This window comes from Neodothiora populina (genome assembly GCF_041146345.1).
Source record: "Neodothiora populina strain CPC 39397 chromosome Unknown canker_contig_16, whole genome shotgun sequence".
Classification (NCBI taxonomy): domain Eukaryota; kingdom Fungi; phylum Ascomycota; class Dothideomycetes; order Dothideales; family Dothioraceae; genus Neodothiora; species Neodothiora populina.
The window spans coordinates 1,818,910-1,834,161 of NW_027191409.1; the positions used below are offsets into that span (position 1 = coordinate 1,818,910).

Consider the following 15,252-nt stretch of genomic DNA (forward strand, 5'->3'; position numbering starts at 1 on the left):
CGCGTAGTTCACAACTTCTCGTGATTTTGCTCTGTTCCATTGCGATTGAGCATCTACCTTGTACCTTTTAATACATGCCTTAGGTACCTGACAGATCTTGTCTGTAAGAGCTAAATTAGAAGGATGTGAGCGTCATGACACTTGCCAAGGACGGGGGACGGGGGGGGGGGGCAGGAAGGATCCCTAAACCTTGTCATTCTTCTCGACCGACTCGTCCGCTAACTCCGAATGTTTCACATGTGACCGGCGTAAACACGACCCATTGAGCATGATAGAGGGCCGATGATGTCAATGACTCTGGTCAAACAGGAAAATACAGGCTGAATAAATGCCATCACTATGGATGTACTTCTCAATTCAAGGGACCATGGTCATCATAATCCACGTATAGCACAAGTGTCTCAAAATAACATCTAGGAACCTCACAGATCGAGTTGTGTAGTCTTCTTCCGCCGCAAGCTCCGAAAAGAGTTGTAGACCCGAGATCAAGCCAAGATGCCCGTCCTCGTCCTTTCCTGAGGCCATTTGCCGATCGTATATTGTGAATTGCACATGTTCTCCAACTCCCAGGTTTCTGTAGAAAGATTAATAAGAGTCGAAAGTGCGACATAGTCAGAGCACTGGGCAGAATAACTTACCTGCACCAAGAACTCCGCGCTCTTGCTCCAGATCTTCCCAGTCGCCGGCTGCGCCAGCTATAAAGCATGCAGCCATGAAATGGTCATCGGTTCCCTAGCGATGTTAGAGTTTGGTAGATCAGAGAGCAGCAGTCTTGACTAGAACATACGTGTGCGTGGCGATAGTCAGGATGCTTCATCAGTCTAGTGATCGATCTTCGTAGAGCAGGCCCCCTTTGTTGCGTGAAACAGTCTTCTATGCTTTGTCTGAATTCCAGCATTGGCTTCTCGGGTGCGCGGAGTTGGGCGAAGTTATCGCGATAGAGAACCATGGGCTCCCAACGATTCCTGTACAAATTGTGAACGGCACCGCCGGTACCTATCATGAGATAGCCCTCGTTACGCAGAGGTCGCAGAGTCGAGCCAATTTTCATGTGCACATGGGGATCGTAGTAAGCGTTCATGCTGACGATAGTCGTGGGAGGGCAGCCATTGGGAAACATTCGAATGAGGATGAGGAATGTGTCGTGGATCCAATCGAATTTGTCATTTAGTCCTACTGCCGTCAGCCATACCAGTCAACTCGCTGGTTCTTCACTTAATCTTACTTGCATTGAACCCGGCGTCTTGAAGCATCTTGACAACCTTGCCAGAAGTGGGCAGGTCGGGGTTGAGCTGGTAATGCACATATTTTGACGGGTGAACATATCCCACGGGACTCTTCTCGGGCTTCGGGTTAGCAGAAACGTCGATAGCATCCCCTGATGCATCCCAGTGAGCGCCCTAGATATTGTTAATGTATAGCAGATCCAGAACAGAACATGGAAAATTACCATCATCACCACGCCTTTGATCCCGTTCGCCAGTGCTTCGTCGCCACATTGCTTCCAATACGCCGCACTGGAAGAGTCTTCGCCGAGCATCATGGTCGAGCCATGACTGAAGAAATGTACAGGAGTCGGTGCTACTTTGATTGTGAGATCGTTATAACAGTCTTTGCAGCCTGCGGAACTCACCCATGGCGTGCGATGTTTGGAACTGATGTCAATGTCTAATCTTGCTGCAAGATACAAGTGCCAAATGCTCCAGCTAAGCAGATGTAAAGTGAACAGTGAATTGTTTATTATTACGGACCTCCTAAGCACATGCTCTCCTTGCGACTACTCCAATTCCAGTAATGCCAGAATTGTGAGTGCATCGGGAAGTGTGCCCACCTTCCCGACATTTATACTTCGCCCCGGCCGCCACAAAGTGGGGGCAGCTGCGGGGTAGAAGCTAACGAGCTTCGCGGCCGTTCCACATTTACATTCCAGTCACTTGAACGAGTCGGAACGTCAACCCCCACAGCGCTTCTCTCCTCCACACATGTCGACAAGAGCAGGACAGGTTTGCCGACAACGACTCGATTCCGTAGCTGCACTCAGGCGGCCTTTTGTTAGTGGGCGATGAGTGCTTACGATACAACATCGACTTTGGGGAAGCGCAGCCATGAACAGGCGGATCTCTCTACCCCTGCCACAGATAGGCTGTTCCAATGCAGCGAGTGTGGCAAAAGCTATTCTCGTGTTGACCATCTAGCCAGGTATGTTTCTATTGGTTACAAGAATTGGCCCCTGCATTCTCACAAGTCGACAGGCATGTCCGGCTCCATACCAAGGTACAGACATATAAAAATCTTCTCAGGAAATGTCTCTCGGTAGGGACCTCAAATCTGACACTGATCAGGAGAAACCGTATTCTTGCGAGACCTGTGGGAAAGGGTTTGCCAGGGCGTAAGTATCATAGAGCGGTCCCCTTCCCCCCTGTCTCCATTTGAAAGGGCTCATAGTCATTCGTAGAGATCTTCTGAAGAGGCACGTGCTCGGTCATGACACTAGGGGTGACCATGAGCAAGCTCGAAAGAAACGAACGCCTGTTTCTACGCGTGTAGCCAAAGCATGTGAAGCATGCGCGGATCTGCATCTCCGGTGCGACGAGCACAAACCGTGCTCGAGATGTGAGAAGAAATCACTGAAGTGCATCTATGGCGGATCTCCCGTCCCAGGAAATGTGAAGGCTACTACTAACGACGGGATGAGTGTGGTCGAAACCCAAGATGGTCTACCTGACGCAGTTGTACAAGAGAATACTGCGCCCGCTCTGACCGAGATGAGTTCTCTCCCTCCGATTGCTATCAATACATATCCTGAGCAGCCTTACGACGTGCAAGACATGCACACTTCTGTCGACTCTGGCGGTGATGGCAATTTCAATTACGCTGCGCATACACCCTACCCCTTCATAGATGCAGGAGGCGCTGATAATCCATGCGAAGCGGACGTCAATTTAATGGCAAGCTATCTGCAAAGTATCATGGGTCGAGGAGATCCGGACATGACAGTGGCTCCAGGACAACTATCGGGGACCTGGACACCGAGGAATGTCTTCGACTTTGGTCAAGACACAAATTTAGAACTCAGCGATGTGGACCTTGGCTTCCTGAATATCTACAACCTCCAGAATCCATTCGCAGACTTCGTGCCAAGTCCAGATGCAACGCAATCTGTGCAAGGCTCGGCGGCCAGCAATCCGCCTTCAGCTCTTGCTGGCGAATCACTGCAACGCCGATCAACCTGGAGGTTCAGGCCTGTAGTGCAGGATAGCTCCGCCAGTGAACAGCAGAACCTGTCTCTTCCAACAGGAGAAGCGAACAAGAAGGTTCTGGTCGAACGCAGGATGACCGCCGAGCCCTTGTCGTACCACATGAGGGATCGGATACTTGCAATACTGATCTCCTCATGCCGTGGGTCAAGTGTTCCTAGATTTGTCCTCTGTTTTCCCTCTCTTGAGCTTCTTGATAGCCTTCTTCAGTTCTATCTTGCATCGAAGGTTGCCACTTTCAGTGGTCTTGTTCATCTCCCAACCTTAAGTCTACCAGATCTGCGTCCGGACTTGGTAGCGGCTATGATCGCTGCTGGAGCGACACTAACTCCAGATGCTTCCTTGCAAAAAATTGGCTTCGCTATACAAGAGGCTCTGCGGGTCGCAGTACCCGAGCTTGTGGAAGCAAACAATACCTTGATCGCAGATCTACAATGTCTGCAGTGTATGGTAATTTGTCTTGGAATAGGGTTGTGGAGTGGCAACTCACGCAAGATGGAACTATCCGAGAGCTTCTTGCAACCTTATCTGACAATGATCAGGCGTCGCGGCTGGTTCCTTCGCAGTGCGTATCCTGACATCACGCCTTTGTCTTCAGACGAAGGATCTCGTCTTGAGGAAAAATGGTCTGCCTGGGTCAGTCAAGAGTCCAGGAAACGCCTTGTATTCTCTTTCTATCTCCACGCTGTGAGGCAGTCGATATCTCTTTTCACCAATCCATTGATATCTTACGCAGAAATGGGACTTCCATTGCCAGCAGTCTCGGACCTTTGGCTGGCACCTTCTGCTTCGCAATGGAAGGTGAAGCTCCTATCCACTTCCGATGCCACACCTTCTCTTGTGGATGTGCTTCATGATGTCGACATCCTCGCAGATTCAGGCACTCGATTCAGCACTGTGCTATCAAGCGAACTAATCCTCGGCTCGGCTTGGGGGCTGGTCTGGGAGTATAGGCAGATATGCTCTGTCATGAGAGGCAAACACACTCAGTGGAGCACTTCCAGCTTAGTTTTGTCCTCGAGACTTACAGAACTCAGTAAGCTTTTGGAATGCATCCGGATCAGTGCTCCTACAGATCCGAAAACCACACTGTTTGTGGAGCTGCTCCTCATGCACCTTTATGTTCCGCTCGAAGAAGTACACCTGTTCGCTGGCGCCGAAGGCTATGAAGAAGCACGGAGAGTATTCCCACAGCTAGAAGACTGGGCGAAAACTTCGGCATCCCGCGAGGCTGTGTTTCATGCCGCTCAGCTTGTCTCAGCAGCTCGCAATATGGGTCAGGGTTGTCTACGCGACTTTTGGGCCATCGCGGTTTATCAGGCCGCTCTCACGATGTGGACATACGGCGTCATAACGAGCTCTGGAGACAGCGACCCGGATGGTAACGCCCGTAGCATCGCGACACCAACATCAGCACCGAAACGTGCGGATAGTATCGCTGTGTTGGATTCAAATGGCAGCAGTGGTAGTCAGCGATTCATTGCAATGAATCGTGGTCAAGGGGCAATAACTGGATATTCAAATAACGAAAGGAAGGGCATGGTCCTGTTGTCCGATCCATCGGCGATCATGAAGGCACTGGTCGAGCTCCTTGAAGCCAATCACAAGATGCAGCACTTGTTACCGCCGCTGGTAACTAATCTGGCATCATTAATGAACGGGCTACAGGTAGCCGTAGCTGATCAATAAGTAACACCGACATGAGAACAAAGTGGTATAAAGAGAAGCACCACTCCATCATGTCTATAAAAAGAATCCGACATCTCAGATGCTTGAAGCTCTCAAAATTGAGATCACTCCTGGTTTTGCCAAGATAGAAGCTACTGCCGAGTGATGTGTATTATCTCGGTATTTCAATCAACGTGTTATGTGTTGCAGATATATATCAAAGTCAATATCATCTCCCATATACCGCATCTCACAAAACAACCCTAAACACTCATGCATGAATTCTTCTACTTAACCCTACTACGCCTTGGGAGGCACGATGGGCAGAGTTACATAATTCGAAAACTTGTCTCCGAAATGGATGTGGTTCGTCCCCCGTAACTTGTCCGGCGATCTAGAAGGATGATTAGTCACAACATTTTCGTGTAGCTGATGATCTAGTATGACTCACCGATCGGTAGCATCATGGTGTCCGAAGATGCCCGAGCCTTGAGTGTCACCACTCGACACCTCGAATACGATCTTGCCGCCTTTCTCAACAACGACATTCGTGGGCCAGATCTCAATGTCTACAAGATAAATCTCGCCGGGCAACACGGGCAGAACATCAGTGCTGAGATATTCTCTCCAGGGAAGATAAGGCCTGTGCTTGTAATGCTCCGGGTTAGTCTTGCGCATGGATACACGCAGCCATCCCTTCACCAACGGAACGGGGTCTCCGGCAGTGCCTGTGTAGAAGACTTCTGTTCCGGCGGGCGAGATGTGGCGAAGTGTGACGAAAAGATCGATGTCTGTGGGCGTGGGTCCTGTTGTGTCCTGGGTCAAGGATACGTTGAGATGTGCAGTGACGTGTCCAGTGATCTCGGTTTCTTCTGTAAAGGCCGGAGTGGTGAACTGAATGAGTTCGGGCTTTTCCACAGTTCCAAGGGCGCGGTAGCCCAGTTTTGCTTTTCCGACAGGTGGTTCGGTGACCAGTTCATTTTTCGGGGTAAGGTAGTAGTTTTTGTACTGGGTGCGAGCGATCGGCCATTCACTCTCTGTGCGGCGCGGGTATTGCTTCTCGGCGTCGGCGTCGTTGAAGCCGACGTCGCCCTTTCGCAGTACCATATCTACCATAGGTAGCTTGCCCTTCTGAGACCAGCCAAGAGTGTCCTCGCCTTTGAGGAACGCATCCAGAAAGCTCTTCTGGACCTCGACCTCTTCGTCGTAGTAGAATGGCAGGTCATGACGCCCAGTGATACACCTGAGGTATTTGAACTCGGATCCAGCGTGTGTGAAACCTTCGATGTTGCCTCGGAGATGAAGTAGAATGCCTCCCCAGTTGGCAACGGAGAGTAAAGGCACCTTAATGTCTCCCATGTCGTACTCCTTCGAGGCATAGTATGCGTCATCTCTGAACCGATTCACGACGTTGTCCTGTGTCTGGTCCTGAAGGTTGGCTTTTCGCTCTTCCTCGGAGAGATCTCCTTCGATGGTATCAGGGCCCCAATTGCTCGCTGATCGGCCAGGACGGCCATACTGGTTTGTGATTACTTGGCGATTCCACCAGAACTTGATGAATTGGTTGGAAAGAATGCCGCCGTGACGACATCTGTCGCGGTAGTAGTCTGACATACCCTCCCAAGGGACCATGGCAGCCAAGCCTTTGGGGTTTCTCGCAGCCACTCGCCACTGAGAACCAGCATAGTAGCTGATACCAAGGAGTCCGACTTTCCCAGTCGACCAGGCTTGCTCGGCACACCACTCGACGACATCGAAGAAGGCTTCGGAAGTTCCACGGGACATGGTGTCGAGAACACCGGGTGACTGACCAAGGCCTCGTTCATCTGCACGCACAACTGCATAACCGTGCGAAGTCCAGAACTTTGGATCTGGGGTCTCCCACGCGGAATGCTCGCTCTTGTGCTTCGGGTTGACTTCCTCATAACTCTTTGGATGGAACAGCGAGTATGGGATATCCTTGCCGTAACTAAGAGTCGTCAGGACTATTGTAAATTATGCTCGTCTGTCTCTACTCACGGTCCATAGGTTACAAGCACAGGAACCTTGGTTGAATCCGATGTTTTCGGTCGATATACATTCACGCGGACAAGTCCTTCGCTTGATTTGAGTTGGACAGTAGCATTTTCCTCGTAGATATAAGGAAAACTGTCCTTGTCGACCTTGTGGAGGTCAAGCGTCTTGTTAGGCATGCTGGCTGTATGGGAGTACGATAGGTCTCGATTCTTTGGATCCAGTCAACAATCTTGCTCAGCGAGGATCCGTGGGGGTTTTGTTTAACATTCGGATCTATTTTACCCGGCTCTGACCACCTTTCCCACTTGCGGAGTTTGAGGTGATTGAGGTGATTATGCCTGGTCGGCCCACCATGGTGGAGTGCGGAGTCGCGGGGAGGCCCTCCACATCCCGAAGTCAACGACCCACATCGTTTTGGCCGTTGGCCGAGGACAACGCATGTGAATCATGATGGCAGTACGTCTGGTCCTACTTCTAGCTACATCTCTCACGTCTACCAGTTGGGACTTGACTGTTTCTGTAAACACTTTCTGAGAGGCGACTTGTTGAACCTGAACGCGAACCATTTCCAAACCCACCTCAACTACTCGTCATACCAAAATAGATCGCATAACCATGCCTTCACCACTCCCAAACTTTCAGCGACTGATCACTGGCCACAGCAAGGATGGAAAATCAATCCTTGTAGCAGATGAACAAGCGCCATGGGACGATAATGTCGAAGGAGGCAATGCCGCCTTCTCGTTGGCATACACAACTTCGTCTACCCCAGTCGATATGAATGCCGACAATGATTTGAGCAAGTACCGAGATTATCTGGTTAAACCACCAGGACTTGTTGAGAAAGGTGGGTCAGTCTTGAGATTCGTGGTATGTAATGAATTATATCCAGCAATGATAAGATGAATTGCTGATCGTCGACAAAGGACATGGCACCTGGTATCATATCACCCATGCACCGAACAGTATCCATCGACTATGGCATTGTTATACTCGGACGAGTCGAGCTTGTTCTTGATAGCGGGGAGACTAAAGTCATGGAACCCGGAGATGTATGCGTCCAACGTGGAACGATGCATGCTTGGAGGAATGCGTCACAAACCGAATGGGCCAGGATGATGTATGTCCTACAGCCTTCATTGCCTGTTGAGATCGAGGGAAAGCCTTTGGAGGAGGAACTGAGTCACATGAAAGGAGTCAGAAAGTCGTCGTAGTTCCAATATACAGCAGTACACATATGTAAGCATTTTGAGTTGGAAAGCATTTTCATAAAACTTTTAACCACATCTGCACCGTAGCATTTCATTCATGTCAAGTTTAGAGATTGTCAGGTACAATTCGGAATAGAAATTACTACAAGAGACCCAGTGCAACAAAGACTCACTCCATCCTCGCAACTAGTACTCTCCTCCTTTCTTCCATTGAAAAAAAGTATCGTTGAATTTCCCTCCGGTAGCTCTCCACATCCTATTGGCGGCCTGAAATATGTTAGACTGCTGTAGCAGCGAGTTGCAGGACGGGAGATGTAAGCATAGAACTCACCGATACGACTCGAATACCATTGAACATATTCCAAAGGAAAGCTCGCTCAATGTTGTTCTGATAGACGCTCCTGTATTGTACGTCCAGGTCGTAGTCTATAGGTCGGTGATCAGGAACGCGGCGATAGCCACTCTCCCACGTCTCAGGGTTGTTTCCTGTGCCTGTCGGTGCTGCACGAGGATTGAGATCGTGTGTAGCGTCTTCCACTTCAGCGCTGTGATGAATGTCGTAGTCTGCTAGTGTACGCGCGAACGCGTAGGTGGTCTGATTTTCGGTGACTGTTACAGACATGTTGAGGTTAATGGGTCGTGGAAATGGGTTTGATGGCAATACAAACAATCGAAGTTGTCGTTTGGAATACAAGAGTACGATGTGCTATAGGAGGATCAACCCCGAGACCACTTGAACAATACCAGTGATTACTATTCGCACCTCCCCACGCTGTGAACGTAAGCTGAGCATGTTTGAGCGGAACCCCACTTTCTCCTCCACCACTAGGAAAGTGTATTTTGGGGGATGGCACGGGATGTGGAGGATCTCCAAATCTCCCCAAATCGTCTCCTCGGACCTTGGTATCAATTGTGATATGGTGAGTGCCCTAGTGATAAACTTGTGTATTATTCTCGTTCGTGGCCGCTGATTGCAAACACCCGGGTTTCCTGCCAGCGACACATACGACGACGACATTAATGGCTGGACAACAGATTGAGAATATCCGAGCGGCAGCTGTCGATGGCCGAACACGCAATGTGATCTATCGTCGAAGTCAGCTTGGGAAACTCCAAGCAGCACTCTCGCAAGAAGCCGAGACCATGATATCTGCCATAGCACAAGATACAGGATGCACCATGCTAGAGAGTCGAGTCGAGTATTACTTGACCATGCTTCAAGTCAAAGACCGTTACCTTGAGCTTGATCCTGCTGGAGAACTCGTGATGGAATACTCCATCGCCGAAGGTAGAGATGCCTCAGAATCACGGGAGGGTGTTGGGATCGTCCTCATCTCCGCAGTTGTGGACCACAGTCCTTTTTTCTCGGTGGTCGCGCCGCTTAGCGCAGCGATTGCAGCTGGAAATTGTGTCATACTACAGGTGGGATGTCCATTTGGCAAGAATTGAATTTCACCGACTGACAGCCAATCAGGTTGAGAACACTGTTCGCAGCCTGCCGAATGCTTTGAGAAAAGCATTGCGAGTGCTGGACAATGACACTTTCGGCATCATTCAGCAGCCTTTGGCGGATGCAGACAAATCTGCAATAAGTCTCGAAGTGGTCCAAAGCAGTCAAGTCACATCGAATTCGAGAACGGATCAAATTGTATCTGGCCAGAATCGAAGAACAGTTGCCGTTGTCGACAGGACTGCGGATATGGAGAAGGCAGCAGAAGCTCTGCTATTTGCTCGCTTCGGCTACTGCGGACAATCTCCCTATGCGCCGGATATCGTACTGGTGAACGAGTTTATCAAAGAAGACTTCTTGCAGACACTAGTCAAGAAGTATTCTCACTTGGACCAAGATCCCATGCCGGGCTACCAAAAGTCGGAAAAATCTGGAAGCAAAGACACGAAGCTTGAAAAGTCCATTGCCGATTTGCAACGGAACGGCAACGTCAAGCTTGTCAACCAAGCTGCCAGAGGAGCTATCCTAGACATCAAAAACAGGTCAGCCGAGTGTTCCCTATCGTAAAGTATCAGTGCTAACCATCCGAGCAGAGGTTCTCAAACATTCTTGAAGAAGATTAGAGCACCCTGCATGGTCGTTCATGGTTTCAAAAGTCTCGATGACGCGATCGATGTCTTGAACAGGTCAGTTTTTCTCATCAGTCAGACATGGTGATAGCAATGACTAAACAAGCGATAGCGACGGCCAAGAGAATCTGGCTGCCTACCACTGGGGATCGGCAGGACAATGCAGATATCTGAGTCAATTCATTTCGGCTCGAGTCACGTTCGTGAACCACATACCCGCAGACCTTCTAGGTAAGTACGAGACACACCTCGAGTAACTGCTCAGCAACTGACTATGCATTCCGAAGTTGGTCCTGCATTCCCGGATAATGCCATGATAGATGCATCTGTCAGATTTCCAACGTCCCTGTTCTCAAAGCCAACGCCAGCTTTTGTCACGCAATCGACCAGGGCTACAGTAGTCGCCGATGCTCTAATGGCACCATCCACATCGGAGAGAAGATTGCTGCTGGAAAGATTGAGGGATGAGGCGATGAAAGAGCTGCCCGACTACAAGAGGAAGCAAAAGTCGCGTGCGGCATTTGGATTCTTCGAACAAGCCATGCTTATCAATCTGGGCCTTGTGCTTCTGTCGACAGTCACAGTGGTAAGCGGGGGTGTCTATGGGTTCAAACATGGATGGCTGCGACGATGAAGAAGAAGCTTGATCTGCAGCCTAGTGTAATCAATAAATTACAAAATACCATGTTCTATGTTCCATGTTCTATATTCGCTCAGCATTCGTTACACTATATTTTTCACCTAAATTTGAAATTATCAACCCAGTTTGATGATAAGAAAGTAATGGTAATCATATCGAGATGTTCTCTATAGAAAGACCTGCTGTAAAGAAGCACTGGTTACAATTTCGTATGAAGAATACTATGTAATCTACTCGATCCTCCTTGCGCTACTGACATCTCCGACCATTGGCACTTCCTTCACAGACGCTTCCAAAATCTCGTAAATTGGAACTTTGCTCCACTCATCCGCGATATGATGCAGTGTCGGCAAGGTCTCCCAGCTGCCTGGGGTACATCTGATGCTTGCAGACGTCGATAGCAGATCCTCAGATGTCTTATTTTGCGGTTTATCATTTTGTGCAGTATCGTCCGATCCGGCAGGCTTGGTGTTGGGTTTGTCGAATTCTGCAAACACGGCATACTCGGCATCAGCGACACCTGGCTGACCCACCGCAGGTACATATCGGTACATAAGAGTGCCCTTGTCAGTGTTGGCTTTCGGAGCTTTCGAATTTGCACTTCCATCATCTTGGTCCGCGTTACGTGTTCGAGGTTGTAGATCATTCAGTTCCAGCTCGACGAATGGACTTCCTCGCCAGCTTAATTTGACGGACCTCGATGTGTCGGAAGTCGAGATATCGATCGTGCACCAGAGCTTCGGAGCAGCAAGCTCTTCTCTTCCAGTGATAATCGGATCTGCCAGATCCTCGAACAAGATTGGTAAGAACGTGCCTGTGAGTACCTCGCCATCCTTCTTCTTGTATTGAACGCCATGTATATACAGACCGCAATGGTTATAGCCGCCGTCTCCAAGCCATACCATATTGCGTAGAGTACAGCAGGCGATGCTTGCTTCCGCAAAAGTGCCTGGTGAAATGAATGAGAATTGATCGGTTGGCAAAAGGTTCTGCAAGAATGTTCGCGAGGTCTTGAAACGTATCGACGTGACTGTCTGATTTTGAGCAGCATATGAGTGCTGGCTCAAGTCCCTGTTCAACGGCTGACGGGGACCTGGGGATGGACCAAATGAGATGGGTTGGCGATAACGAAGCGCAGTGCGTGTATTCAGATACTTCTTCAGTGCATGAGTTGAATGATCCCACTCGTCATGTCCGAAGTTGTAGTTGGTGAATGTCATAGCTGAGAAAAAGATTAGCACTTGTCGGTGAAAGTACAACATAAAATCAACTTACGATCATATGTCAGTCCCCGCTTGGCTAACTCCGCCGGACTCATACCGCTACGTCGGGTAGCTTCCTGGATGTGGTCGGCCCTTTCTTTACGACAACTCTCATAGAGTCTCAATCGTTCAGAAATGGCCTCCTTGGGGGTGCCCAGAGGAAGTAATGCAGCGAGTGACACGGCGTCCTCCATTGCTTGACCTCCACCCTGCGCTTGATGAGGCAGGAATGGATGGGCAGCATCACCCAACAAAGCCATGCGCCCAGTGACCCATGTGTCCAGGACATCCATGTCCAAGAGCGTCCATACTTTCAGCGATTCTTCAGGAGCCTTCTCCAACAAGGCCCGGACCTGAGGTGCAAAACAAGATCCGATCTCGAGCATTCGTGCCTTGTTGCCTGCTTGGTTCCAGCCTTCCTCAGGACTATTTGATCGTGATTCATGGCTCGGATGTATCAGGAGGAAGTTGATCAACGTGTTGTTGACACACGGGTATACTACTACGCGCCGATCATCGGCAAGGATCATGCATAGTAACCCTTCAGTTTCCACAAATTCCTTACACTGAGGATCCTTCATGATTTCCTCCTTTGGCACAAGAAATCTATACGCACTGTGGCCGGAGTCTCGCGGCCTGAATTTCTTACTCTCGGGAAGGTATTTACGACAGATAGACTGCCATATGAGTCAGAATGATGGTTAGTGATGGCTTGGGACGGAGGACTTACATGTACACCATCTGCTCCGAGGACCAAGTCTCCGCGAACCGTCTCGCCATCTGCAAGCGAGACCTCGGCCTTGGAGGGGTTTACAGACTCAACTCGACTGGCCAGTCGAAGTACTGCAGGCTTGCCTTTACCTCCTTTGCTCACGACCTCTTCGCGAAGCATAGTGTGCAGATGTGCTCTGTGTACCAGATGCCATGGCTGTCAAGGTGAGTCAGTCACGATCGCCGATCTTTGGTACATATACGTACATGTTGCCATATAGTGTTCATCGCCTTCAATGGTAATTGGAACGCCTTCTTTCCAGAACGACCATCGTACTGTGCGAGACCGCACATCTCATTGCCTCCTATCGTTTCGAGATAGAGACCCATTCTTCGCAAGAGCCCATTAGCATTTGGGGCCATATGGATAGCTGCTCCGGTCTCATTGCTGAATCGAGATGTCTCTAGAAGAGTGACATCATGTCCCTGTTGTCGCAATGCAAGCGCAGCAGTCAGTCCGCCGATACCAGCGCCGACAATTACAATGGACAGAGGGGCTTCTGCCTCTGCTGTGATCCCGTTTGTGTGTGGCATTTTGTTGTGCGAGTGCGAAATCTAGTCGATTGAGGGAAACAAAGGCGAAATGATTGGTTTTGTTCTTACGCTCGCTTTCGTCAACTGGATCTGTGGAATGTGGAGTAAGTGATGTAAACCGTTCTTAATGGCGCGGAACTCTAACACAGCGACAACTGGTGGGGGTGAGTGATTATGCGGGGGATTCCTCCACATCCCGGCTGTGGCATTGCCGCTGTAGCCGACATATGGTAGGCATTTTGGTCTTCATCAGACCTCGGGAACAAAGCGAACTTGAAATAGCATACTGTAGTAGTATGCTTTAGTCAATGCTCATAAAGACAGGTTTTTAAGTTCTTCTGCATAAAATCGATATCCTGAATATCAGTCATTTAGATATCGCCCAAGATGACGGCAAGTAACCAGGATTGGAGTGCCCATTTCGGAATACAGAACATACCCTTCGGTGTTGCAAGCTCGAGCAAACACAACACTCCACAGACTGTATCTCGCTATGGTAATAGCATTATATTTCTCGCCGAGTTGGGAGAGTCGTTCTTGGCGTCTGTTCAACTCCCACAAGATGTTTTCCTCGAGTCCACATTGAACAAGTTCGCTGCGCTGGGAGGCTCGGTGCAGCAAACAGTTCGTGGCGCACTCCAAGCAATGATTAAGGCAGATTCCATCCCACAACACAGTATCGAGGATGTAAGTATGGTTCAAATGCACCTTCCGGTATCTGTCGGCGATTTCACCGACTTCTCTTGCTCGGAGTACCACAACCTGAATGCAAGTCAGGCCGTCACGGGCAGACGAGGCTTACCACCAACGTGGGGCTTCATACCTCCCGGTGAGTCATTATCAAAACACATCGAATAGCACTTTTTTTTGATGCAATGAAGGCTACGCAGGAAGGTGCTCGAGCATTGCTGTATCTGGTAGTCCCGTCAGGCGACCGAAAGGTCAGTTTTGGGCAGATGCCGCCTCAGCGATGAAGGGAGAGAACCGCTCGATCCTTTACGGCCCGTGCAAGAAGATGGATTACGAAATGGAACTAGGAGTGATTGTAGGAAGACCGGTTCCTTATGGCGAGACGATGACAGCTCAGGAAGCGGAAAACCACATTTTTGGATATGTAATCCTCAATGATTGGAGTGGTGAGTCCTCCGTCATCACAGATGAACTGGTGATCGGAGCTAATTGAACCTCTAGCCCGGGATATCCAAACATTCGAGATGATTCCGCTCGGACCATTGAACTCCAAGAATTCAGGTACAACCATGTCACCATGGGTGATCAGTCCTGACGCGGTGGCACCATTTCGAGGTGTCAGTAAAACGCTGTTCCGTAATGTGGCACCCAATCTCGTGCAATCACATGACAAAGTCCTTGCTGTCGATATGAAAATCACCGTGACGCGTCCAATGCCAGAGAAAGAAGGTGAGGTGGTAAGAGACAACACGGCTGAGGTTATGAGTCGATGCAACAGTTCTGTGATGGCATGGTCTTTCGAACAACTGATTGCCTATCAATCAAGTGCCGGATGTGGTCTACGATCAGGCGATCTGCTTGGCATAGGAACAGTGAGCGAGGAGGAGGATGGAACACGAGGTTGCCTACTCGAGGATAACATTCCATCGTTAGGAAGAGCGAGAGGCTTCGTTCAAGATGGCGAGACCGTGGAACTCAGTGGCTATTGCGGAGAAGGGGTTGGATTTGGAGACTGCAGAGCTCAATTGTTACCAGCATCTGGCGATAATGTCTGGACCCCCATAAATCCGAGCAAATAGATACAGACACCAGCATTTGGATCGTTCAGCTTGACTCACTCCCAG

At 49.6% G+C, this 15,252-nt stretch overlaps 8 protein-coding genes across 9 annotated transcripts; 4 read left to right on the forward strand and 4 right to left on the reverse strand.

Annotated features, from left to right (window-relative positions):
- Nucleotides 1-485: 485 nt before the first annotated feature.
- Nucleotides 486-1,637, reverse strand: AAFC00_003921 (uncharacterized protein; the record flags this gene model as incomplete). Its single annotated transcript, XM_069343473.1, has 6 exons — nucleotides 486-574; nucleotides 639-732; nucleotides 788-1,173; nucleotides 1,226-1,400; nucleotides 1,451-1,581; nucleotides 1,634-1,637. 6 exons carry the CDS (start codon nucleotides 1,635-1,637, stop codon nucleotides 486-488), a joined length of 879 nt encoding a protein of 292 aa, XP_069201295.1.
- Nucleotides 1,638-2,062: 425 nt separating this feature from the next.
- On the forward strand, nucleotides 2,063-4,946 carry AAFC00_003922 (uncharacterized protein; the record flags this gene model as incomplete). The annotated part of the gene is made up of 4 exons (XM_069348122.1): nucleotides 2,063-2,199; nucleotides 2,253-2,274; nucleotides 2,343-2,389; nucleotides 2,456-4,946. 4 exons carry the CDS (start codon nucleotides 2,063-2,065, stop codon nucleotides 4,944-4,946), a joined length of 2,697 nt encoding a protein of 898 aa, XP_069201296.1.
- A 279-nt stretch (nucleotides 4,947-5,225) lies between these two features.
- AAFC00_003923 (uncharacterized protein) lies at nucleotides 5,226-7,117 on the reverse strand (the record flags this gene model as incomplete). The annotated part of the gene is made up of 3 exons (XM_069343474.1): nucleotides 5,226-5,319; nucleotides 5,377-6,894; nucleotides 6,945-7,117. The coding sequence occupies 3 exons, from the start codon at nucleotides 7,115-7,117 to the stop codon at nucleotides 5,226-5,228; spliced, it is 1,785 nt and encodes a 594-aa protein (XP_069201297.1).
- A 439-nt stretch (nucleotides 7,118-7,556) lies between these two features.
- On the forward strand, nucleotides 7,557-8,155 carry AAFC00_003924 (uncharacterized protein; the record flags this gene model as incomplete). Its single annotated transcript, XM_069343475.1, has 2 exons — nucleotides 7,557-7,811; nucleotides 7,868-8,155. The coding sequence occupies 2 exons, from the start codon at nucleotides 7,557-7,559 to the stop codon at nucleotides 8,153-8,155; spliced, it is 543 nt and encodes a 180-aa protein (XP_069201298.1).
- A 183-nt stretch (nucleotides 8,156-8,338) lies between these two features.
- AAFC00_003925 (uncharacterized protein) lies at nucleotides 8,339-8,774 on the reverse strand (the record flags this gene model as incomplete). Of its 2 annotated transcripts, XM_069343476.1 has the most annotated exons (2): nucleotides 8,339-8,419; nucleotides 8,484-8,774. In XM_069343476.1, 2 exons carry the CDS (start codon nucleotides 8,772-8,774, stop codon nucleotides 8,339-8,341), a joined length of 372 nt encoding a protein of 123 aa, XP_069201299.1. The 2 variants fall into 2 exon arrangements, with proteins under 2 accessions (XP_069201299.1, XP_069201300.1); XM_069343477.1 differs by lacking the exon at nucleotides 8,339-8,419 and having other exon boundaries at nucleotides 8,430-8,774.
- A 398-nt stretch (nucleotides 8,775-9,172) lies between these two features.
- AAFC00_003926 (uncharacterized protein) lies at nucleotides 9,173-10,865 on the forward strand (the record flags this gene model as incomplete). Its single annotated transcript, XM_069343478.1, has 5 exons — nucleotides 9,173-9,574; nucleotides 9,627-10,144; nucleotides 10,196-10,288; nucleotides 10,344-10,462; nucleotides 10,519-10,865. The coding sequence occupies 5 exons, from the start codon at nucleotides 9,173-9,175 to the stop codon at nucleotides 10,863-10,865; spliced, it is 1,479 nt and encodes a 492-aa protein (XP_069201301.1).
- A 236-nt stretch (nucleotides 10,866-11,101) lies between these two features.
- On the reverse strand, nucleotides 11,102-13,438 carry AAFC00_003927 (uncharacterized protein; the record flags this gene model as incomplete). Its single annotated transcript, XM_069343479.1, has 4 exons — nucleotides 11,102-12,093; nucleotides 12,147-12,810; nucleotides 12,864-13,061; nucleotides 13,112-13,438. 4 exons carry the CDS (start codon nucleotides 13,436-13,438, stop codon nucleotides 11,102-11,104), a joined length of 2,181 nt encoding a protein of 726 aa, XP_069201302.1.
- Nucleotides 13,439-13,825: 387 nt separating this feature from the next.
- Nucleotides 13,826-15,207, forward strand: AAFC00_003928 (uncharacterized protein; the record flags this gene model as incomplete). The annotated part of the gene is made up of 3 exons (XM_069348123.1): nucleotides 13,826-14,267; nucleotides 14,320-14,574; nucleotides 14,630-15,207. 3 exons carry the CDS (start codon nucleotides 13,826-13,828, stop codon nucleotides 15,205-15,207), a joined length of 1,275 nt encoding a protein of 424 aa, XP_069201303.1.
- Nucleotides 15,208-15,252: the final 45 nt, after the last annotated feature.